The sequence below is a fragment of the Macaca mulatta genome, chromosome 15 (assembly GCF_049350105.2).
Source record: "Macaca mulatta isolate MMU2019108-1 chromosome 15, T2T-MMU8v2.0, whole genome shotgun sequence".
NCBI classification, from domain to species: domain Eukaryota; kingdom Metazoa; phylum Chordata; class Mammalia; order Primates; family Cercopithecidae; genus Macaca; species Macaca mulatta.
In genome coordinates this window covers 78,846,021-78,872,970 of record NC_133420.1, presented here as the reverse complement: position 1 = coordinate 78,872,970, position 26,950 = coordinate 78,846,021, and the positions used below count along the sequence as shown (strand labels likewise).

General features: G+C 38.2%; 1 protein-coding gene across 2 annotated transcripts in view; it reads right to left on the bottom strand.

The window, feature by feature from the left end:
* Positions 1-1,343: 1,343 nt before the first annotated feature.
* The window catches only part of MLLT3 (MLLT3 super elongation complex subunit), a 285,685-nt gene continuing 260,078 nt past the window's right edge, over positions 1,344-26,950 (bottom strand). For both annotated transcript variants that reach the window (XM_001108646.5, XM_015117619.3), the window contains exons 6-11: positions 20,549-20,624; positions 18,378-18,507; positions 15,341-15,440; positions 9,396-9,467; positions 8,114-8,185; positions 1,344-2,951 (exon numbers count right to left, since the gene is read on the bottom strand). In XM_001108646.5, the coding sequence (XP_001108646.5) occupies positions 2,820-2,951; positions 8,114-8,185; positions 9,396-9,467; positions 15,341-15,440; positions 18,378-18,507; positions 20,549-20,624 (582 nt within the window). In that variant the 3' untranslated portion in view covers positions 1,344-2,819. The remainder of the gene's footprint in view (positions 2,952-8,113; positions 8,186-9,395; positions 9,468-15,340; positions 15,441-18,377; positions 18,508-20,548; positions 20,625-26,950) is intronic.

Here is a 26,950-nt window from a genome sequence, read left to right as displayed (position 1 = left end):
TCACTGAGGAAAAAAATTTTTTAAAGTTTATCATACTCTGGCTGGTTCAAACCATATTCACATTCACCCAATTAATTTTATTTGAAACATCTATTTATATATGTACACCAAAGAAATTAAACCCTGCCATTTTCCCTTTGTGCTTAAGAAACCAGAGCCACTGTTAGGGTACTCATGTGTCAAATATATTCTTAATAGGCTTCAAAGTTGGGTGCATATAAATGTGACAGAACTGAAGGGGTTACTTTAAGAGAGGTATTATAACTACTTGAAATTAATTCAAAGGGATCTTTTTATTTCTGTATTTAAAAAAGAGATGAGAGCAAGATTACCACTTCAAAAAAAATAACATAACTCTCACTCTTAATTTTGTGAAAAACTTATTTTGCTATCTTGATGAGTAGAAGATGGGTAAGTTTTTCTGATTTTTATCAATTTACAAACTTACATTTTAGGATATTCTGAAGAAATTAACTTTATTCCCTAATTTTCAAGTCTAAAGTTTATCATATAATGGCTGCCCTACTTATCATCCTTTTTGTTTGGTCATTTCTTATCTTACCTAGTTTCTTGGTTAGTAACTTAAGGGAAAAAATTTTACATTGGCAAATCATATTTTTTGCCCCGCAATTTAGTTACAGAAATAAAAATGGCCCAAACTACATATACACGTTTCTAGTTAAACTACACAGATATATTAACTACACAGATATAAACCACATAAACCTCTGCCTTGATCAGAATATGTAAGCAGTTAGAAATTTTAAAATATTTTTAAAATTTGCAACATTTCCATATAAACATTACCCTCCCCTTCCAACTATAAAGTTAAAAACAAAACACAACTGAAACCACACAATTCATCAATCACCTAATGTCCAAAATGACTCAAAGTTTCTCTGCACATCAAGAAGTGGACAATACAACAAATGCTTCAAGTACGGTTCATGCCAATCATCATTAAGAATCATAACATTATTGACAAAGTACACTTGTCCTCTGGGAGGACGCTTCAGAGAAATAATTTACAAGGAGCATGGCTGTATTATAATTTTTTTAAAGGAAAAATAGTTTCTTTGGATAGAAAGAAACAGTGTAAAAAATCCCCTTTTTAAAATGCAGAAATAACTCCATTATCAATCTGCATTTATATAACTGCCCAAAAGAATGGGTCTGGAAAGACCATTTTCTGTACAGACACGAGTTAATCTCTGTATGAAAAGACAGCATCTGGCATGGGAAAAAACAAGGGAGATACTGGTCTATTAGCACACATAGAGACTTTCTTAAGGCTGATCCAGTGACGAACCTTTGGATCCAGAAGTATTTCTTCATTTCTCTTCTTTTCAGTTGAATTTCTAGTAAAAACTTGGAAGATGAGCTGTTCTTACTTTTCATTTCTCCACTTATGGAGAAGATGGAATAATGATACCAAAAGTACTTTGGTTTTGTTCTTTTAAAAATAATTTGCTTTCTTTTGCATGCCACAGGACAGATTTCTAGTTTCAAAACAAGGGTACAATGAGAACAAAAATATCCCCCCATCCCCAACCATCTTTCACCAATACAAGAAATCCTTCTGGAAATATTAGTAAGCGACTAAACAGGTATTGAACCACTGAATCTACAAGTTAATACATAATCTGTTATGGCAGAATAACCAAGAATTTTACCCCAAAGAAAGATTTTAATTTTTTCAAATATAAAAGTGTCTAAGAGAATCATATGTGAACAAACAAAAATCTCTGATTCCAGGTTTTTAGGATAAAGATGAGTAACACACTGGCAGCTGAAGAAAGCTGAAACTCTTACTAATAAATAGATCCAAGTTTCCAAATTAAGAATTTCTACAACATTTTCTTTTAGAAAACAGGACCAGAATTCCTTTTTTTTTTTAAATGATGATCCTGTGGAATGCCTTTACTTCCATATTTACCTAGTATTATAACAGTAAAACAGACACAAGAATGTTGATGACAGCTCAACAATGCTGGATTCAGGACATTTACAGGTACACTTTTGTTTAAAAGTCCTACAAGTTTATTGACTAAGGCTAGACAGCAATTCATATGATCCTATTTGGTGCATTTTCTACCATGGTCCAAGATCATTACATGGATACAGCCAAGGACTGGGCCCCAATTTTCAGGAAAAAGACCACAAAGAAGAAAATCAAGGTGGCTATTTGGTCCCCCCAGTTGATAATCTGTGTCCTGGAACTGGAAAAACAAAAGGTGGAAAATACAGACTGCAACGAGTTAAAGGACTTGGAAAAAGTTGGTGGAAAGTGGCACGGTATACAAGTAAGGTCACTGGGCTTGGGATGGCAAGGGCGCTGCATTGAAAGAGCATCCACGGGACCAAGTACTTATAATGTCTGATGGTGTCATTCCCTCAATGACTTAGAATATCTGTATGCGATAATAAATAGATCAGTTATGTAATAAGGCAGTGTGTTGAATATGCATTCGTCCTGTGGAATGAACCACCACAGAGAGATACATGATACCATACACATTCTTTGAGTTTTCTTGTGTTGTGTTTGATTTGTTTGATTTCAAGGCTATCCAGGCTAACTCTTCCCGGGGATTTCCTTGGAGAGAAGAGTGGTCCGCTGAGGCTGGTTTGCTTTAACCTCTCCTTTATCAAGAGATGATGACTGGCTTTAAAGAAAAATAAAGCTGAAGGTTGTTTGATTTTTATTTTTTCCCTTTTGGTTGCATCATTCTGAGTGTTTTCATATAAACAACAACAACAAAAAATCACAACCAAAGAAAAAAAAAACACAATAGTTTTTGATGCATCCAGTTGTTATATCCTCAGGATGTTCCAGATGTTTCCAGGTAACTCTGTAGTTTACGGACTGTGGTTTTGTCCAGCGAGCAAAGATCAAAATCAAATGTTGTGTTTGTGATATGAAAGTGTCCAGTTTCTTCTATAAGGTTCACGATCTAGAGGAGTGAAGAAGAGAAAGTTTGGGCAATAAGCAGCAAACATCAAAAGGCAAAGAGAGAGTAATAGAGGGGCGATCAAATATGGAATGAAGTGATAAATATGCGTATTTATAGCAACAAGGTCCCATACCATGAATAGCATTAAATTGTCTCAGTCAACTTGATAAGTCAAAGGTATATTAAGCCTTAGAAATTCCCAGTGAGAACTTGTCTTGCTTTTCATACCCTTTAAACTCATTCCTGCTTTCAAGTCGTGAACAGAATATTTAACCGTGAGTGAGCAGTTAGGGGGAGATAACATTTCAAGACCCCTTTAAAAATTAGTTACTGACTCAACAGACAGTGATTATACTTAATAAACATAAGTGATTATACTTAAAAATCCAGCCTAGAAATAACAAAACTACTTTTACTTCAGTACAAACACATACACACACACCGCTATATAAAATCATTTTCCTTTATCATTATATAATTGTTAATAATTTGGAAAACCTCATTTCTTCTTGTATTGGCTCCAACTTTCAGAAAAATGTTAAATGACAGAGGTGATGGTTACTGTTTTAGGTGGGGAGGGAGTCAGAAGAAAACCTTACTTGCTTAAACCATTAGACTCAAGGTTCTGTTACATGCATCAAGAAATTCTTAGAAGGGGTACACCCAATTGTGGTTAAAGTGTTACATTTATGTAAAAATTTATCCAACAAGATCTTATTGACACTAAAAGATCTAAAATGGACACTCATTTGTTTTATTAGTTATTAGTAATAGAACTTTCAGCAAGTCATCCACACATATCCACATACATACAGAAGCACAAACACACAGCTATGCCCAATCATATACTTACTATATAATTAACATCGATTGAACTAAGACTATGTATTTTCTGGAATAAATTTTTAGTTTTGCCATTTTGTGCAAAAATACTATGGATCTAGTGAAAATGTGTAAATTTTGGGATGGAAACAAGTAGTCTCTTCAGAGCTATTATAATTTCAAATTTATACAATGGAAATAACAAGCTGACCAGAATTTGACTCCTTCCCCCAGCCAGCTGCCCAGTAGGTAATTGACAAAGCATTTAGAATAGAGTTCTGGATTTGGTATATCAAGTTCTGACTCTGCTCACTCTTTCAATGGTATTAGAACATCATAACTTTTGAGCCTCAGTTTCCTCATCTGGAAAATGGGAGTAATGCTACCTATTCTACTTGTGCAAGTTTGGGCAGATGATCAAATAAGATATCATAAGCAAAGCTTCTTATAAATGGTAAATTGCTACCTAAGTCAGGATAACATGATTATGATTACCTTATAAACTGATCCTTAATTATCTGGGAGGTAACTAAATTGCACATGAATTATAGACCTGATGCTTTTTCCTCCCGCCCCCAGTGAGTGTTAGCCATTTCATTAGCACTAAAATAAATAAGGCAAGAAAATGCAGAAACGAAAACTCAGAAAGGCCTGCTTGAATAAAAAAAAATTGTAACTAATTCTTTTAAGAAAACAGTTTTCCATGACCCAATATAGTTGTTCCCTAATTATTTAACAGCAAATAGAAAACTGGGCAATAAAAAAATTCCTTCTAGAAAAAAGCTACTTAATTTTAAAGCATATAAACACTTTTGCCTACTAGAAACTTGAGCCCGGGCATTTCTCATGCATTGTGCTATCTTGCAGATCTCCAGTATTTCCATCACCAACCCCTACTTCCTCTATCAGCGTGCTGCGCCCGGCCTGCAGCCACACATGCACAACGATATAACGGGGATCTGATAAATCTAACTAAATGAGCCCCACATTTTTATGGGAGCCCATAAGAATACATCAAGGTAGATGCAGAGAAACAGCCTTAATGTAGTAGCAGTGGCAGCAGTTGGGGAGTTGGGAATTATTTGCCAAAGGGAACAGCATTAATGATTTGAATTATTAGAGCATGTGCCCACATCCTCATTTAAGTAAGGGCTCCATAAAGAAAAATAAGTGTGCATTCCTTTCCAGGAATCCTGATAGTCAGATCAGAAACAACGTTAACATGCTTTATTCCATTGATACAGGCCACAAAGCCTGAACATACCCCACGAGTGCCTGAAGAACTCCACTCTGCCTTTCTACAGGAATACCCTCTTTGCTGATGCAGTGTGGCTTGACCTTGATGTCATTACTCTGCATCATAGTACAATAATTAATGTCTGTCCAAAACAATAATAATAGTAGATAGAGTGACTGCAGATAAGAAAAACAGGCAATCGGGTACATATGGGTAGTGGAAAAGGAAGAGTGTGTAAACTGCTTAACTCACTCTTCAGATGATGGTTGTTGTGAAAACATTCATGATGGATTATTTCCTGTCACATCAGCCTTTTAAGGGGTATTACGCAGGCTGCTGGATGTCTCATTTTGTTTTAAACAGGGTGAGATGCACTTGTCAGATCTGTGGCTCCCTTCCCCAATTTGTAATTATAAAAAGGTAAATGCACTGATTTTAGTCTGATTATAGTTTCAAAAACCAGGGTTCTTTCCATGTGAAGCAGCGTCTCCTCTGTGTGAGAAGTAATGAACAGACTTTACTTTAACTGCTTCTCTATGGAGTAGAGCCAGGTCTGGGATAACACAGGTCTTCCCATAGAATGGCCTCTACTATGGTCTGGAAAGCACTGACTACCACCACATAAAAATGTGTGCCCTACCCTTGGTTAAGGGGTAGGCCATCAGGCTCAAATCTATAAGGGGTGCTGAGATATGACAAGTTATTTCCCAGGATGGAGAACATCATTTTCAGCAGAACACTTCTCAGGGAGACTTCTCTGGGTTCTTAGAAGGAATATTCTAATATGCCATGGATTCCCCATTCCCTGCAGACAATTCGAAAAGAATGATGGCTGGATTCTAAATTGCTAAACTAAGCAATTTAGTTTCCTCTAAGGAAACCTGGTTTCCCACAGAGTTTTCTTCTCCCAGACGTGGATGCAAATCCAGGCTTAGAATGAATTGCTGGGGATGTTAGATGTGTTCAATGTCACTTTCCAAATAAATGTGGAACATGTGGTTTAAAGATGAATCAAATTATTCATCAGTTCTAGGTAATCACTTCTCTTGATCTGACTGTGTCTACTCTATTGTATTTATACCCTTTGAAAAAGTGGCTTAGGAACACAGGCTCCTTGATCCAATGCTGTCTGTTCATTAAACTAGCTGCCGAGTGCCAGGACTGCATGCCCCCAGAGTAAAACAAAGCTATTAACCACTTTTTGTGAGCCAAATAAAATTGTCAGGCCAGATTTTTGGACAGGATGCATTTAACAGGGAAGGACCTAGATGTGATCCTGGGCCCACTAGAAATTCTGCTTCAGGTGTTCAAGTCTGCAGGGCAGAGAATACGTAGACTTCGTGGAATGCATTCCATGAGATGAGCAGCCCTCAAGGTGGAGAATAACATTAGTCCTCAATAGTGCTATGTTTTACAAAAGGAATTAATTAAGCAGTAAACCGTGACAGGACATGCATCATGGTATCATAATCACAAGCCTCAGCTGCATTACAAGGCAAAAGGCCAAAGACTGAGAGCTTTCAACTGGCCTGGGAATGCAATTAGGGTGAAATGCTGTGTGCCCTGGAGTGCCTTTATGCCAGGTTAAAAATTCATAGATATTACTCTCTCCCTCTAGAATACTAAAATAATCCACTTGGATGGAATTCTCCAGTAAGCCACCTTCCTTCACAATTCTTATAAGGTCAAAATAAAGGACAACATTAAATTGGGAATGCCAATGACACCCCAAGGTAAGATCTGCCCAATAGCCTAGTATCCTTGACTCACTGACAAGGCTTTCTTTGTGAAGATGTCCCAACCCTGTACAAACATCTGTCCCACCTCCTATGAGACTTACTATTTGGGCCCAGCTTGGGTATAAATAACTTTGTTGGACAATTGCTCCACAGTGCCTCAGAGCTGGTGTTTGGGAAGAGATGAGAAAGATCATGCAACAGCTCTGCAATTAGCATTATGCCAGCCCCAAATATGTGGTAAGTGACAGGTAAAACAACGTTCAGTTCTTCAAAAGAGGCCTAAGAAGAATATTAGCGAAGTACTACACCACCACTTATGGTAGGCCAATCAAGTCCTGCTTCCTTACCCATACTAATTAAAAAGAAACTGCAAGAAATGCAACTTATCTGCAATTAAGAATCATAGGTCTGTAGTCTTTTGTTCAAATCTAAAACTCTAGAAGGGTTAAAAAGCTTATCAGGCCAGTCAGGAAACTTGGCAAGTTTGAGATTATGTATTTAGAGATGTAAGCAAAAATGTACACAGAATATAAATGTGACCCCCAGCCACTAAATGTTTAAAAAAAAACACACACACATACACACACACACACAGCTGGGGTAGATTAAGTATTAATGTCAAGTCATTTGAAAGTAGTAAAACAAAAAAAAAGAAATTCAAACAGTGAAACAATCTACATATCTGCCCTGGAATTTAGAACACACATTCTACTCTTTGGGTGTTAAAAAAAAATTACCAATAGCTGCTGGTAATGCAACAGAGGCATACATCATTAACTAGATGAAAATGAAAAACCACCCTTCTTATCTTATTAAAACATCAAATTGTATTAATAGAAGTTTCCCCAATTTACAAGTATTCCACAGTTGAGTTCATAATAATAGAATGTACGTTGTACAAGATAAGGGAAATGAAGAAAATACTTATTTTCCTTAGAATATCATTGGCAAAGGTTACTAAATTGAATCACAAATGTTTACAACACTTAACTCAAATTCTTATCACCGTTTTCCCATGAAACCAGAAGCCTGGCCTCAAAGGTTTTTGCATTCCTACTGTCCCCTCCCTCAGCCCACATTACACCAGCCAGCTGAGGGATCACTACAATCCAGCATCACTTCCCAAATTGCCCAGATCTCATCGTCCACAGCACTAGAGGAGGGAGAATAATTGCCATAGAGCTCCAACGCAGACTTCTAGGTGGCCTCAGAAATGAGAACCCTTCCCAAATACGTCTATAGGTGGCATTCGCCAGATTCTGATAGCGTGGGGCTGCAGTGGCCTCCAGGTGCTATCACACTACTGCAGGACAAACCAAGTCTTGATGTTTCTGGAAAGGGTTGTGCTAAAAAGCATTTCTCACCTGCTGCAGAATGTGTCTTTCCCTCAGCGTCATTAACCTTCTGTGAAGCTCTACCAGTTCATCTAGGTATGCCTGAAAGAGAAGAATGTCCCCCAAAAGGACAAGCACTTTAAGAATTAGTTCAAAAATAAATGAGTATGTAAGTAAAAACACACAAGCAGCAGCAGTTGGAGGTTCTCATTATACCACTCCAGTCCAGGCTGTGTGCACTTAGTGCCCAAAGGCCTCTGCAGACCAAGCCTGTCTCAGACCAGCCATTACCTTTATCACGCCAACTTTAAAAACGGAGTTGGAGGGAATTCTTGGACTTAATTGCTCTTATGAAGATTCAAGTCAGTAGACTCACTTTCCTCCAACAATATCTCTATAAAAGGTAGGGAAATTCAATGCTAAATTGTGAGTTTAAACATGTTAACAAAGGCTACTTTCATACTTTTTTTTTTCCATTCTTGAATCTCAGAAGGTTTCTAAGAGAAAAAAAATTCTAAGTTTGAATATGGAAACAACAATGTACATTACCAATTAAGTCAGGGCAATTTTGTGGGGGTTTTCCTGTTTGTTTGTTTTTGTTTTAAAAAGGCTTCCTGGTCATACCAAACATTGCAGTAAGCAATGCCAGCAAGTGACAGAAGAACAGAAGAATGTATTATGAAAAACAGGGATCACTAATTATCATCTGATTTGTGAAGAGCTCCCCTGAAAGGGGAGAGGGGGTACCTCTCTTTCCATATGCTCAGACTCACAAGTCTTTGTTAGCATAATTGCATGGGTGCCCCCAGCACCATTTGCAATAAAGGCAAATGAAAGATTTGTGAAGCATTACAGAGGTCTGCCCTGGCCCTACAAAGCAGGGTTAGGGCCCTGCCCAAATCAGGTAACTTAACCCCATTAGGTCTTATAGTCAGATTTCAGAAGCATGATGCACACTCTGGGAAAACAAACTGCACTAGCATCAGATGTCTTGCTCATCTACATCTGAGATTCCTTAACCGGCTACCTCTACCACAATTCTCTTACTTCCCAATTCAATGTGCCTGAAATCCCTTGGCAATGTAGGCAACACGGCATATGACAGCATAAGGCCAAGCTTAATACTGAAGATATAAACAACACATGGAAAACATACTACAAAGCACTGGGACAAAATACTCATCATTTGGGCATCTTGGGCACTTTGATAAAGAAAATGAAAGGAGAACCAGCAAGGATCATCAAGGGGAACACAAAGAAACGGAAGGCTTGTCAGTGTTGGAGCTCTGCTAGTAACAGACTGGAAACCTACCTTGTCACATTCACCATTCTTTATTTGCTTATCTGATTTGCTTTGCTTTATTGGACTTTTGACTTCAAGAATCTAGGGATCAAAGAGAACACTGTGTTAAATTTTATTTCAAACATCTCTTAGCTAACCAGCCACATTAAACAAAGGCACTCACTGAATGAAATGTACAGTAACATTTACTTTCCAAATAGCATTTCTTTTCTATACATTTTTCTTCTTCTCTCTAATCTTATTTTCCTTGGAAAATAAATTACTTAGATCTGAAATGCTGAGTCAGAGGAGTAGAACTAAAAAAAACAGTTGATGATAAGGAAATTGATCTAAGCTTCCAAGGCTGCTTCTCTTTTGCGACAACACTCTCACCATATGTATAGCAGCTGAGTTATGCTGAGATTATAGTTCCCTCTGGCAAGAATTTTTTTCCTATTCATTCTGCTGTTTCAGCATGACTACTAGTGCTCAGTATGCTAGGGATGACAAAAACAAATACTCAAATGCCCTTTTTAGTACCTAACTTTCACATTCTAAAATTACTCATGTGCACAAAACTGATGCAGCTTTGGAAATGAAGATGGCCATGAGTTATACTAGTTGCTCCCAATTTGGGATCCTCCAACTCAAGAAATAAAGAGATAGGACTATCTTTTGTGTTTTAAGAAACGATATGTTTACCCTTGGTAAAACGCCAAGTGCTTTCCCTTTTATCTGGACTGATTACAACTTAAGTTATGAATAGTTTTACGTACTGTACAGAAGCTTTGGTGGGAAGCTATGTTTCTACTTAATAAAAAGGAGAAGCAAATTATTATTTAATAAATGCAGCTGATTTCTTTGACAGCATCTTCAAAACTGAGGATTAAAAGGGAAGTATTTTTAAATGGCCCTCACTTGAAAAAGCTTGAAGCCACTAAATTTATAAATGATGAGTGCTTACAAATGTGTATAAACACAAAAAGCAAAGTAATTTGTATTTTTCATTATAACTCATTATGAAGTGAGTTGTTATAATTGGAGACTAATATTAGAGGAGGAAAATGCCAAATAAAGGACCTACTTTATCTTAAGAAGTTTTATATTCCTACTGTTCTCTTTATCCATTCTCTGCCCTAACTTAGTAACAGTTCTGTCCACAAGTTTACTACATTCCATAACATAAAGATTTTAAGAATAAGTCCACTTTTAATCTGTAACGGTAAGAGCACTGATTAGGCTCAGAAGCCCAAGTTCAAGTCTCAGCCTTATCATTTAATATTTTCGGACTGCAAAGGATGAAATGGGAGAAATGAACAAGATAACACCCAGATTCCCATTCAGTTTTAACATTTTATACTACTAATAAACATTTTATTGGATGAGGATAGGAACATGACATCCTGGAAAAGACCAAATACTCAAAGGGCAAATTTTTATTTTAATTGAGAATAATGCATGGGTAAAAAGTGTCTTTCTAACAGTCTTTCCTGAGAATCATGCTTTTTTCATCATTTTTACTATGAAGATAACCAAAAGACTAATTTGACCAGGCTAACTTAAAATACAATACTTTTGGCAACACAGGGAAATTACTTATTAGCAGAGGCAAGGCAATCATTTTTAACATGCTCCACTGTAAAGGAAACCAAATTCTCCACTACATTCAGAATGTCCTCCTCCATTGTTGTTGGAAGTGAGACCTCACGGGAAAAATCAGCGCTGAGACCTAAGAGTAAGCAGGTCAGTAGATGGCACTCCTCGCCAACTCAGATACTGGGCTGGGCATGCAGAGACAATCCGCTGAGATTTCAGGCAAGAAAGAAAAAAAAAAGTCCCTGCCTGCTTGCCTTGTGCATTACAGAACTGAATTTTGTTCCCATCATATCCCGCTGCCTCCCACGATCCCCTCCTCCAACTCCTGTACTCTGGGTGTTGAAGTGACTTGAGGACGCTGTATTTGCAATAGAACTTTGCTAACTAGGTTTAGAAAGTTCTGCCACCTTTTCTTCAAAGCAGAAAATAGAACATTTGGACGCTTAAGTCCCACCCCGCACATTCCGTAAGTGCTACAGCACAGAAGGCCAAAATACATTGAAATCCTAGTTTCTTTCTTCTGAAGCTGCAGTGGCAGGAACAAAAGCTCTGGGTGTCAGTGACCCGCCTCAAGTTACTGAGTGGCTGCCCAGAGAGGGCTCAGTTAATCTTCCTTCTTTGATCTCTCCCTGCTCCAAAATAAACAGCTTTGTCAAAACCTCATTCTGAGAGAGCTGAGCCCTGCTGAAGACAATTGTTTTATTTATGATCATTTCTTATCTTTAGGGAAACAACTCCAGAATAAAAAAGTACAACACCTTGTCTTCCACAGGCTTATTTTAAACCAGTTTAACGGATAGACTCTTTTTAATTTCATTCAACATGCCTTGCAGGCTGATAGGTGATTTATGATATTCTGAATATTAACTCGGGTCCAATGGATCACTTCCTTCCTTCAAGTCCTTTCTCCCCTCCTTCCCTGCCAAGCTTTTGGCTAAAAAAGATGTGGTATTTTGTTTTTGTTTGAACTTCACATAAGGGAGGTTTGGAGTGAAAAAACCATCTTTGGTTGAAATGATGCAACACTCTTTATTATTCCCTATTAAACTGTACTGAGAGAAGCAGAGCCACCCAGACTGCCTAGCTACTCCATTTATAGATACAGCAGTCTCTGAAAATAGAAGAATTGTGGTTTAGTAGCACTTTTGTCTTTAATCTGAGAAAATGTCTTGACAAACTTTCAAGATTATATTTTTCTGTAACCCTTTATGAAGAATGACAACTCAGTTATTCACAGATGGATTCTCTACTGATAGATCTTTCATGCTAATGACAGTAGCTCCCAACAATACTCAGGTTAATTACTTGCTTGGTTGACGTGCGACTCTATGTTCACTTTTATTCAGTATGAAAATATTTGACTCCATTAGTACTTCCCCTCTTCTCTAGTCCTGGAAGATTTGAGAAAAGGCAATGGACAATTCAGCTTTGCCTGGTACTTTACCAAACTCAGAGATCATTATCAATTCATAGAGAGAACAGGAGAGGCGTATGGAAGAAGGAAACTCAGAGTGTTCCCATTTTGGAGTTAGTCCTTCCAAGTATGTTCTCAACTCTTTATTTATTGTGAAAATTCAGATTCATACTCTTTCTCTATCCCTGTCTCTCTCCACCTACTTTTCTCCCTCCCTCCTGCACACATACACACACATTCAAATACGACTAAAAAGTCATTCCAGAGTGAAATTTAGTTGACTTCTAGATTTTAAAGAAATTTTTACTCTCTTACACCATCAACTTAGAGAATTAAGATATACTAGTAATTTTTTTTAAGTCCCAGAAGCTTGACTTAAAAGAGATAGCATCACACCTGACCCCAGTGCAAGTGATTTGAGGGGCTAGGAAATCAATACTAAACAAGGTTTAAGAAACCGTTTCTTGTCCTCTTGGCTCCAAGACATAGCTCTAAGGAGGTAAGCCTTCCCATGGTATATATATTTCCTAACCCAGACTAGCTAAAAGTGGAAGTATATGAACTTTCTTACCATGCTTAAAGGTGCATGGAGAAAGTGACACATAATAGAGTATTACTGGCAGACTGATGATTCATATGTGTGAAGCGACATTTGCCAAATAAACACGCCAAGGAACCAGAGGTATGCTACTTAATCAGGTAAGGTAACTTTTACCCTCTCCAGATAGATGACACTATTTGTTTTTGGTTTTGTTTTGCTAGACAGGTAAAAAACAGTCTGACAAAGAGTCTAAACCTTTCCCTAAAGCCAAGGTCAGTTCAAGACTGCTCATTCAGGAAGGGCTTAGGGGAAGCCATAAGGTTTGAAGGGCATGAAAGGGGCTTGTTGGAGCTGCATTCCCTAGCAAGCCCACTTTTCACTATGATTAGGAGAGATACTGAAGGAGATTAGTGAGGGGCACAAAAGCAGAGCCTAATTCCCTACACTCCTGGCCCTGCCACTGCTGTGCCCATGATGTATTGTAGCTCTCATACACCACCCACTGGATACAGAAATCAAGCTGAAATAGGTTTAAGTTGGACATAAAAATATCATTGGCCGGGAGCACTGGCTCACACCTGTAATTCCAGCACTTTGGGAGGCCAAGGTGAGTGGATGATGAAGTCAAGAGATCGAGACCATCCTGGCCAACATGGTGAAACCCCGTCTCTACTAAAAGTACAAAAATTAGTTGGGCATGGTGGCATGCGCCTGTAGTCCCAGCTACTTGCGGGACTGAGGCAGGAGAATCACTTGAACCAAGGAGGCGGAGGTTGCAAGGAGCCAAGATTGTGCCATTGCACTCCAGCCTGGGCGACAAGAGCAAAACTCCATTTCAAATTAAAAAAAAAAAAAAAAAAATTCTCACCAAGGTTCAAATTCTATCCTAATGCTAGTTCTCACTGAAGCACAAATTTACAAAAGGATCCCAAATTATCTATTTAACCAGTCCAGCGTTCTCAGCTGATTGGCCATGATGTATATGTCTTTCCTCTTTTTACTTTCCTCTGAAATGCTTGACTTGTGGTGGCAGGCATCCACACCAGAGGTAAAAGTCGCCCGGGCCATGAGCACGGCTGGCCCTGAAGATGGGGAAGAGCCAGGATATGGAAAAAGAAGTAAATAACTCATTGAATACCCCATCTATAAGAGATAATGAGGCTGGACTTTGATTTTTATGTAGGACACAAAGAAATTGTAGTTGAACTGTAACTGGTAAAATAAAGAGTACTGGTATCATTCCTACTTGACAAGAATGGATTTGCATTATAGACAAACCTTATAAACGAGGAATTTTAAACTACAAGAGATCTTTGCCAGTGCTTTAAATAAAATGCAAAAAGAAAAAGTCTTCAGCTATAAACTAACATTTTCCAAGTAACACAAAGACCACAAATTTAAGGGCAAGACTATCTAAAATTGAAGGACACCTGTGAAACAGAGTATTTTCAGAAAAACACAGTTGTTTAGTTTTCAAGTTAATATTCATAGAGTAACTTGAATTAAGCACTTATTGTAGAGGTCATAGGAAATCTGTTGACACTAAAAGATAAGAAAAACTTATGATAATGAGAGTATCAATTCAATGCTCAATGAGGCTTTTACATTATTCATGATACTGAAAATAGTTTATTTTAGTTGGTAAAGAAAATATCCCAATTTAATTTATTTAACAAATGCTCTTTATCATAGCCTTCAAAGTTCTGCCTAGATCTTATCCAAATAGTTGTATTTTGAGTTCACTATAAAATTAATAAGCTTTCCTTTAGCTCAAGTTGTAACAATGATAATGACCATTATTTTCTCAGCATTTTATTAATTATTCCTTAAAATCCAAGTAATAATCCTTTTATCTTGGACGAGAAAACTGAGGCCAAACACCTATAATAATAAACTACCATCAATGAGTGCCAAGTAGGGGCTGTGCACTGCCTTTTGCTCTTTATATATATTATCTGTCATCTTCCCAATAACCTAAAAGGTAGTGTTAATGTCATTTACAGATAATGAAACTGAGAATCAAAAGCTAAAAGTTAATTTCCCACCAGTAAATTACCAGTGGTAAAGAACCAGGCTTTATACTAGCCCCAAAGGTCATATTCTTCCTAATTAAGGCACCTACTTACTGCTGAGGTGTAAAGTATACAGAAATCAGGAGTAAATGGTAAATTGGCAATACTTTTTGTCACCCTCTCTTATTGTACCAACTTAATTAACCCATCGGATGGAACATATTCATCTTCTCATGACAACAGAACCTCTTTTACCCTAACTATGTGTTTATTCCAAAGGCTGTGGCCTCCCATCTATTTGGCAACAAGAGGAAGTTTGTTTAAAATTCAGGGATGAAAGTTTTGCATGCTTTGTAAAAGTGATTACACCTAGCTCTGCAGAGTCTTGCAAAGTGCAAACCCCACAATTTACCTGGTTGTTGTTGGTTTTTAATAAGGGTGGCGGAGGTTCATGATGTAGGGGTGAAGAAGCAGAACTGCTTTCACTATCGCTGCCATCACTTAAGCTAACTCTGAAAAGAAAGAGACAAGTTATGAATATCATTACAAACAGATGATTCTTGAAATACCCATAGAAATAGGCATGGAAAACACAGAATCCAAACACTAACCCTTGACAAGTTCATTTTAACTCACAGCCACTAACATGTATTGGTACTTACTTTGTAACTGGAACTGTGTTAAGTGCTTTACCTGCCATTTCTCTTTTCATGATCTCCTGTTTCACAGATGAGTAAACTGAGACTTAGAAAGACTGGGTCACTCATCTAGGGTAACAAGTAAAAATGGTGGCTCTGGAATTCAAATACAAGCAATGTGGCCCAAAGCTAGTGCTCAGTTATTATACTGTACTGGGGTCATTTATTCATTCATCTCCCTTCTCCTGCTCTACGCACCTACTATGATCAAGCATGCTACTCAAGCTTACAGAAGGTCAGCAAAATTAAGACAGTGTGTAGATTACTACCTTTATTTTCCCTTCCTTCTCTCTGTTACAGATGAAAAAGTTACAAACGTGTCTAGAATACACGCTGCAGGGGAAGAAACAACTACATAAATGAAACTTCATAAAGAATGTGGAAAACAGCCCTGCACCACTGACAGCACAGAGTGACATCTAAGGATTGAACATGTGGAGCCCGGCATGCTAGAACCACTACCAATCATTTCTACTGTGTCATTATTCAAGGCTGTCTCCAGTTCTCAACACTGATACAACAATTCATTGGAAATCCACTACAACAACACAAAGAAATGGTATCTTTGGAATAACTGATTTGGAAAACTACAATGATATCTTTTAAAAATTAAACAAGCAAAGACAATACACACCACTTCCTCCCCATTTTTTCTTTTCAGAAGAAAATGGAATTTTCTTTTATCCACAATAGGAGAGATTTCTTTATTCTACCGTGCTGAATGTAGTCCTCCCTCAGAGATGTCCTCTTTCAGTGTTTGTTCCCCATCTCTCTGGTTATATAGCACCTAATGTAATATGCTTCTCAGAAACAGAAACTGTTTTAGAAATCAGGATAGTTTTTCTTTCACTCTGAATAGGCAATCACATTCTAGCTCTATAATGTATTCAGACAGACAAGATACAAGATAGGAAATGAAAAGGATACACTGGGACATCCTTTTAGCAAAAACTGATAGAACTTGTTTTTCTTAACTAAATTACATTAATGAAGTGTTCAGTTGAAGCGCTGTTTTAAAATGCTTCTTGAGTGAAGTGGAAGGCTGAGTATTTAAACTGATTAAACAGTTGAGACTTCACAAGTGCAGTGAAGATCAAATGTTACACTGGCACTGCCATGCTAACACAGCACATGTCAGGCGGGGAACAAGAAAAGCAGCCGCCACAATGTATATCTATATCAGATGACTCACAAGCCTATACGATGACCACACGGACTCAGGGGTTGAAGCAATAAGTAGGTGGGCAGCAACTAATCATAGAATATCCAGATCTTCTAAATAACAACTTGGGAAATCATCTAAATAAGTCACGCAGTTTTCATCAGCTAAATTTGAGAGCAGCCAGTGGTCAGGATTTTGGTTGGTATAAGTAAGCTACTTTTTTTTTTTTTTTTTTTTGAGACGGAGTCTCGCGCTGTCACCCAGGCTGGAGTGCAGTGGCCGGATCTCAGCTCACTGCAAGCTCCGCCTCCCGGGTTCACGCCATTCTCCTGCCTCCGCCTCCCGAGTAGCTGGGACTACAGGCGTCCGCCACCTCGGCCGGCTAGTTTTTTGTATTTTTTAGTAGAGACGGGGTTTCACCGTGTTAACCAGGATGGTCTTGATCTCCTGACCTCGTGATCCGCCCGTCTCGGCCTCCCAAAATGCTGGGATTACAGGCTTGAGCCACCGCGCCCGGCCATAAGTAAGCTACTTTAAGTTTCAGTCATTTTGAGGTCTTTTTTCCCCTACTAGTTTCCTTTTTATCCGACAAAAGACTTCTAAAGGGAAATGTTATAAGGCCATGGTCATATTAAAGAGGTTATATTCTCCTATTTAAAAGGAATGCTGACAGGTAAGTCTGAGAGACAAGGAGAGAAACAGGGGTTGAATACGACCATAAAAAACAGTCACTGAGATATCTGATGGGGCACACACCCTAAGGAGGCTCTTCTCAGAGGATAAAGCATTGGCAATTAGGAATCATCCTCTCTAGCTTGGGTTAAGACTGCATTTTTTTTTTTTTTTGAGTCTTAGGGTCTTCTACATAGTAATGGATAACAGGGAAAGATTTAATGCAATATATTATAAATGTAATTGGATTTTAAGTTCAAGTAGATTGTATTTTTTCCACTCAAGACAAATTAAAGTAAGCATGCCTATTTGTTTTCCTCATGATAAAGAAATAAAATCCTCAGGGCAATTTCAAGTTGACTATTAATTGTAAGTCACATGAATTACCATCTTGTAACACAGAATTATGCCTCACAGCATTAAAGCTACTTAAGGCACCTAATTGTCAGCACACTTAAAAGGAATTTATTTTTTGGAAAACACATAGGTGATCCTAGTTTTAATTAGGTCACACACATAATTCGCTAGAGCCAATTATGTATTTCTAACTACCATCAGCAAACACATTTCTTTAAATTCTGAGAATATCTCCAGCAGTCGATCGACACAAACTCTTTAAATGAAAACAGACTTTAGTTCAACAGTCAGTCAGGCCACTTGGCATACATTTCCAAGGACAAGGACATCTAATGTGACTTTTTCCTATAAAATTTTTAGAGGAAAAGTCTCTTTCTGAGAAAAAGGAGAAATAGTTCCCTGTAAAGCAGGTGTAGGCATGCCAAGGAGACCCTGCATCAAATGAATGTGACCATCTACTGCCATTTTTGGTGTTTCACACCTTTGCTGTGATCATCCCAGCAGGGCTTGTGAGAGTCTGACTTCATCACAGGCAACCCCTTTCCTTCCAAGACACTCACCTGCGACTTCGGCTGCCTCCTCTATTTACAGGTCTCTCCATTTCAGAGTCATTGTCGTTATCCTCCACTTCATCTGATTCCTCCTCATTGTCATCGGAATGCAGATCTTTCATTATAGACCTCAAAGGACCTGAGTAATGACAATGAACCACAGACAATCAAACATATACTCAAACACACTTAGTCATATTAGAAACAGGGGGATGCTTACCAGCACTGAAGACTTGTTAAAAATAATCATCACATATATTTATACAATTTACAAGGCAAATTTGGTATAGTTTCTAAAATGCAATCTCTGCCAAAACACTATTGTTTTCATAAGATTCCCAAAATGTTCATTAAAGAATCTCTATTTTCTAGGAATTTTTTTTCTGTGTATTTTTCTTCCCTAAGAAAAATTACACATAAAAAGAAAAAGAAAAATCTATTAGTAAATTGAATGTTTTGTTAGGTTAATCCATGTATTGAAAAGTTGAGATTAATAAATCACTGTGGTTGTAACTTGTTCTTGGCAATGTAGCCTTTGTGTGGTAGTTTTTGATCTATTAAGGTTTAGCTGTTCCTTTTATTTCAAGGTCAATTTCAGGTCAAGCAAGCATTTCAGTCAAGTTCAGATTATAAAGTATTTCAATTCCATGGTGTAATATCCTACCTCTGATCTTCATATTGATCTTGGACACAAGGTCTTGTCGCAGCAATTTTAAGCAGCCAATTTTCATTTTACTTTTTAAGAAATTACTGGCACAATACCCGCAAGTATAAACATAAATAAGACCATGTAATAAATCAGGTACACAGAAAAATCAGGACAGTATCCAGCATCAGACAGGAAAAAGAAAAAAACCAAACTCTAATTTTATTCTAGAACAGGACAGAAATGAAAACACACACACACAAACACAAACTGGTGTGGCTTATTTTCACTTTACTAGGCTAAATGTGACCAAAAAATAGGTAGTTTTAATCTTAACAGAAGAGGTTATAAAGACAATGAAGAAAGAGAGACACTTTCATTCTGGAATAGGCAATTCCTAAAGTCTCATCTATGACAGGGATATCTAAGCTATTACTATCTTGACTCCCTACCATCTCACATTCTGCAAAACCCAAATTTTTCTGCTTTTGTAGTGAGCTTATTTCTTTGGAAGTCAGTGAAACGAGACCTCTGAATAGCCAAAACGATTACTGTCTTTTATTTTATTTTTTTCCTGGAAGCTTAGCCTTAGTCCAAACACATACAACAATTTAATCCTTTTCAAAACATTCAAGGCCATCAGGAATTCAGTGTGGTCAATGAAAAAGGTAATGTTCAATACTATGCTAAAACACAAATTCTACTTTGATACCTATGCATTTTTCATGTAAAAAACAGTGTACATTTGAAGATTTTCCACATACACAAAAATGGAAAATTAGTTAAATATTCTAGTTTAAATGTCTTTGTTCTGAATTTAACACTTGATCATGAGTAAAGAAAAATGTATATTTAAAAGACAGCCAATTAGTATTGCTTTAAAAAAAGACTATTAACACGTAGGAAAAAAATATGTCCAGGAGGAAAAATGAAAACCTATTTCCCTATGTCAAAGCCTCTTAAAGCATTTGCTATTGTATTTCCTTTGGGAACTCCCTGGGATGGGCTGTGTCTATAATCCTTTTGTAGCAATGAGAATCTGATGGCAGGGACTGGAAAAAGAGGAATTTCTAGAGCCTTGCCTTGCACATCAGAACAATACTCAACTGCATTCCTAAGGGAAATAAATACAACTGCATAAAAGCCTAGTTATGATTCAAATAATAAAACAGTATAAGATAGGTGATAAATCAATGCATTAAGATGTTTTGTTTTGCTTTTTCTTTTTTTTTGAGATGGAGTCTCGCTGTGTCGCCCAGGCTGGAGTGCAGTGGCGCAATCTTGGCTCACTGCAACTTCCGCCTCCCAGGTCCAAGGGATTCTCCTGCCTCAGCCCCCTGAGTAGCTGGGACTACAGGTGCGTGCCACCACGCCTGGCTAATTTTTTGTATTTTTAGTAGAGACAGGGTTTCACCATGTTAGCCAGGATGGTCTTGACCTCCTGACCTCGTGATCCACCCGCGTCGGCCTCCCAAAGTGCCATTAAGATGTTTTATGAGAAAAGCGTCTCCTAGTTTGCAGGAGATGTTGATACCTTGTTGCCTGGTCTGGGATGGTGTGAAGCTGGAGCTGGAGCTGGAGCTGGAGCTGGCAGGACTGGGTTGTTCAGACTTTAAAGAAGAATAAAAAGGCACCATCAATAAATTTATGGGATACCACACATCTAAAGTCGAAAACAGTATTGTTGCTCAAACCATCCTCTGCAAAAACCGTGATGCATTTCATTATGTAAATTACTAACACAGGAGAGTCATGTTGTCTTTTGTTGTGCCCACCTTATTTTTATTGGATGCAGAAAAAAGTATAAAAACTTAAGAATGAAGAGATAAACACCTGGGTGTAACATGAGAACAGGGCCTGGCTTTGATTTCACTCCTATGTTTACTGCTATACAGGTCTCCTTCTTTTCATCTTAGATATAAAATACTTCTTTATTATACTTTAAGTTTTGGGATACATGGGCAGAATGTGCAAGTTTGTTACATAGGTATACATGTGCCATGGTGGTTTACTGCACCCATTAACCCAACATCTATGTTAGGTATTCCTCCTAATGCTATCCCTCCCCTAGCCCCTGAACCCCGACAGGCCCTGGTGTGTGTGGTTCCCCTCCCTGTGTCCATGTGTTCTCATTGTTCAACTCCCACTTATGAGAACATGTGGTGTTTGGTTTTCTGTTCTTGTGATAGTTTGCTGAGAATGATGGTTTCCACCTTCATTCATGTCCCTGCAAAGCACATGAACTCATCCTTTTGATGGCTGCATGGTATTCTATGGTGTATATGTCCCACATGTTCTTTATCCAGTCTATCACTGATAGGCATCTGGGTTGGTTCCAAGTCTTTGCTATTGTGAATAGTGCCGCAATAAACATAAATGTGCATGTGTCTTTATAGTAGAATGATTTATAATCCTTTGGGTATATACCCCATAATGTGATTACTGGGTCAAATCGTATTTCTGGTTCTAGATCCTTGAGGAATCACCACACTGTCTTCTACAATGGTTGAACTAATTTACACTCCCACCAACAGTGCAAAAGCATTCCTATTTCTCCACATCCTCTCCAGCATCTGTTGTTTCCTAACTTTTTAATGACTGCCATTCTAACTGGCTTGAGAGGGTATCTCATTGTGGTTTTGATTTGCATTTCAAAAGAAGACATTCATACGGCAAACAAACATATGAAAAAAAGCTCATCATCACTGGTCATTAGAGAAATACAGGTCTCTTTCTAAGAGATACCTTGATTACCCTTTCTGTAATGTTTGATTGACTCAACTGGTTAAAACATAGTGGTAATGAGACTAAGGTCATTAGTTCAATCACATTATGAGCCAGTTAATTTAACTGCGGCCCTAGGCCATGACCCAACCCTAACCCTTTCCATCCACAGTTCGCAAATGGAGGCCAATATTCACAAATGACAGGTCCAAATGAGTCAAGGGAAAATGTTGCCATTCTTCTTTTTTGTAAATTCTCTTTAATTCCACAACCTGTTAGCGGCAAGGAAAGAGTGTCATACACACACCTCAATCTCTTGCTCTCTATGAATTCTCCTTATCCTTTTGTAACCAGAAAGTTCCACATCATCCAATTCAGTTCTCTTCCTTCTCCAAAACCACTGAAATATAGTGGAAGTATCATGTTTTCTTGTTAGAGGTATGACAGTATTGCACTGCCTCTGATGTGTCTTTGCTCCCAGATAGTCTGTAGACTGCCAGCACTTGAAAAATTAGGGATCTGTCTTGTGCTTCTTGTAATCCTCTTGTACTAGCATAATGCATTGCATACAAGAGGCACTTTTTATCGGTGACTAAAGACAGCACATTAGGCCCTGTGTTCCACCGTCTGCCACAGTTTTATTGAAAGACTTCATGGCAGCTAGACAGGCAAAACAGACACATGGACGTAAGTGTGCAAAGATACTGATCATACCAACAAACTTGAATTTTACATATTTAAGGCTAAATTTATTTCAAAATAACTTAGTAATGTTCTTACAACCAAATTTATTTCCATCCTAATTTTAATATGCTCATAGTCTTAACTACGTATTTGAGAATATTTGAGGTTTCCTGAGTATAGAACAAATCTTTTTACTCCAAGGTGACCAAATTCGAGGACAAACTAAGAGCACAACCAGAAATCACTAAATGAGGATGAGAATCTCAGTTTATATTTGTTTCTCACCACTGCTTTTCTCATCTCCCCTTCCAGCACTGAATTCTCACCCCCTTCTCCCAAGGTAGCACCAAGCTCTACCAACTTGGACACAAGGAAACACTTTCAGACATTCCTAATGCACAATTCACATCCTCAGGCTTGATGGGAAAGCAGGTGTCAGCAATCTACCATTCATTCTGCAGGAAAAGAGCCAGACTGGATCTCTAATGAGCAGCAGGCGGCCTACCAACCCTTCAGCACTGTAAGATTGACTTGAGGATTGTAGCACAATGTCTTACACATTGCTGTTTGTGGGTCACAAAGAAAAGTTGGTTTACAAGTACAAATGCTCTGTGAGGTACTCTTCATTTCTGTCGAGTGGCTCTTCTACTGTTGAGCCCCAATGGCGAGTTACATAACTGAAAGAGCATTCAGTTGGCATTTATGTGCACTGCCCAGCTGCAAAACATTTCTCCCAGGGCTTGCAGAGTCCTCCTCTTCCTCTCCAAGTTGCTCTTTTCAGCCATGAAAAGTGCCTGCAAATGATATTATTTTGATAGCTCTGGAAACCATCTGGGAGCCGAAAAAGAGGTTTCCTTACAGTGAGCTGAGAGAGCTCTAATTCCTTATCCTGCCTGGCCAGTTCACATTGTATTGGACTTAAAGGAGCCACTCTGCCAGAGCTATTGCTGAGAATGACATTAGCTAGGATGACAAGAGAAGATGGTGGCCATCTCTCCAACTACCTCACATGAAACATGACTCATCTGTCTCAAGCATCATGTCAATTCCAGAACCAAACCAGGAGGCAGACTTCTTTCAGCTTCTTACCCATAAATAAGGTTAATAATTCCACAGTTGCTGATCACCAAAAAACCCACAAATAGGAACATAACACAACAGGAAAAAGGGCTTTTTATTCATCATTTATGATTAAGACCTTGCCTCTGCCACAAACTATTTGAGAAGTTTTACAAAAAAAGACATTAATTCTACAAGGACATTAAAGTAGAAAGTTTAAAGCAAAAAAGCTGGATAAAAAAGGATAAAATGCTGAAGAGTGGGTAACAAAGCAATGTCCTGAAAGCTTTTAGTAGTCAGGACAGAACAAGCATTTGTGGAAGATAAGACCTTTAAAATTATCTAAGGCAGTGAATCTCACACTTTTGTGGACAATAGAACCACAGGAGGACTTGTTAAAACACAGCCTGCTGCCCCACCCAGGAGTTACAGATTCAGCAGATCGAGGGACATGGGTGAGTGGACCGGACCCTGGAATTTATACAACATCACAGGTAATGATGATGCTGCAGGTCCAGGGACCAACCACGCTGATGAGAACCACTGATCGAGGACCCAGAGACTGATAATCACAGAAATTCAACAGAATTAGCTGGGAGAAGCCTATATATGATGAGATTCTGATTTAATAGGTTGATAGTGGAGATCCAGGCATGTTTATAAAAAGCTCACAAGAGATACTGATGAAAACTACAGGATGAGGCTGCTGATTCTATATTAGTTTGCCTTTCTTCCCTAAATACACACATACAAACACATTTTTGAAAGAATTTTAAATTTAAGAAAGCATGAGTATATACATCATGAGAAAATTAGAAAGAAAAATAGACTTATCCAGAGGCAGTCTGAAAGAATACAATTGCCACTCAATGAAAACATTTATGAAACGTGTACAACCATGTTGTGGTGGAGACACCTTAAACTAACTTAATCTGCCTAGTACAGAATTCACCTGCATGTTAACTACTCAAAGAGCCACTCTGACACTAGAGGAGGCTGACACTGTCTTACATTTCATCAAGTCCAACCAACAGAATTGCAGTTCACTGTGAGTTATGTATTTTAATTTTAAAATGTCATATTTATCTTCCAAACACAAACCAAGGATGATTACGTAAACTAAAGAAGGTCACTTGCTTTACACACAAAAAACAATCATCATAAACAGGGCTACATGAAGATCTTTACAGGCCCTAAGGATTGCCAAGATATAATATTCTCCTTTCCCCACCCTACCCCGTAAGAAACATTTTAAATATGTGTCTGTGTCTGTGTGCATGTGAGGGCGTGCACATGTGTGAATGCTAAATCAAAAATTCAGAGAAGTCCAATGAGGTTCTGATTTTTCCCCCTTGCTCCCTAATACAACACTTGTTTTTAAAATATCAAAATTCTCCCCACTAGAAAAATGTCTTACTTCTTCTTGCTGATCCTCTAACCACATGCTTACCTGACCTACTGGGTAATGAAACACTATGCATGTAGTTTCTTTCAATGGTATGTTCCACAGTGATAAAAGTACAGACATCCTTTGTTTCATCATTGCCATTTTGCCAACAATTTGTGTTCACTTCATGTCTCTGCACACATATTGGAAATTCTTGCAACATTTCAAACTTTTTCATTATTATTATACCTGTTACGGTGATCTGAGGTCAGTGATCTTTGATGCTACTATTGTAATTGCTTTGGGGGCACCACACACCGCGTCCATGTAAGATAGCAAACTTAATAAATGTTCTGTATGTCTAACTGCTCTACCAACCTGTCAATCCCCAACTCCCTCCTTCTCCTTGGGCCTCCCTATTCCCTGAGATATAATAATATTGAAATTAGGCCAATTAATAATCCTACAATGGCCTCTAAATGTTCAAATGAAAGGCAGAGTCACACATCTCTCTCTTTTTTTTTTTTTTTTTTTTTTTTTGAGATGGAGTTTCACTCTCATTGCCCAGGCTGGAGTGCAATGGCATGATCTCAACTCCCTGCAACCTCCGCCTTCCAGGTTCAAGCCATTCTCCTGCCCCAGACTCCGATGTAGCTGGGACTACAGGCATGCACCAATAAGCCTAGCTAATTTGTATATTTTTGGTAGAGATGGGGTTTCACCATGTTAGCCAGGCTGGTCTCAAACTCCTGACCTCAGGTGATCCACCCGCCTTGGCCTCCCAAAGTGCTGGGATTACAAGCATGAGCCACTGCACCCAGACACATTTCTCACTTTAAATCAAAGCTACAAATGATTAGGCTTAGTGAGAAAGGCATGTGGAGAGGTGATAGGTCAAATGCTAGGTTTCTTGCACCAAATATTTAGCCAAGTTGTGAATGCAAAGGAAAAGTTCTTGAATGGAATTAAAAGTGCTACTCCAGTGAACTCATGAATGATAAGGAAGCAAAACAGGCTTTTTGTTGATATGGAGAAAGCTGTAGTGGTCTGGATATAAGATTACACCAGCCACAATACTCCCTTAAACCAAAGCCTAATCCAGAGCAAGGCCCTAATTCTAATTTTATAAAATCTGAGAGGTGAGGAAGCTGCAGACGAAAAGTTTGATGCTAGTAGAGGTTGGTTCATAAGGTTTAGGGAAATAAGCCATCTCTGTAACATCAAAGTGCAAGTTGAAGCAGCAAGAGCTGATATAGAAGCTGCAGCAAGTTATCCAGAAGATCTAGCTAACAACATTGATGAAGGTGGCAACAACAAACAGATTTTCTATGTAGATGAAACAGCCTTCTACTGGAACAAGATGCCATCTAGAGCTTTCACAGCTAGAGAGAAGTCAAGGCCTGGCTTCAAAGTTTCAAAGGACAGGCTGACACTCTTTTAGAGGCTAATACAACTGGTGAATTTAAGTTGAAGCTAATGCTCATTTATTATTCTGAAAATGTCCTAGGGCCCTTAAGAATTATGAGAAATATACTTTGTCTGCGCTATAGGAATGGAACAACAAAACCTGGATGACAGCACATCTGTCTACAGCATGGTTTACTGAATAGTTTGAGCCCACTGTTGAGACATACTACTCAGAATAAAAGATCCCTTTCAAAAATTATTGCTCATTGACAATGTATCTGGTCACCTGAAGCTCTGCTGGAGATGTACAAGGAGATTAACATTGTTTTCATGCCTGCTAACACATCTGTTCTGTAGCTCATGAATCAAGAAGTAATTTTGGCTTTCAAGTTTTATTATTAAGAAATACATTTTGTAAGGCTATAGCTGCCATAGATAGTGATTCCTCTGATGTATCTGAGCAAAGTAAATAAAAAACCTTCTGGAAAAGGATTCACTATTCTAGATGCCATTATGAACATTCCTGATTCACAAGAGAAGATCAAAATATGAACATTAAAAGGAGTTTAGAAAAAGCTGAATTCAACCTTCATGGATGACTTCGAGGGGTTCAAGACTTTAGTGGAGGAAGTCACTGCAGATGTGGTGGAAACAGCAAGAGAACTAGAATTAGAA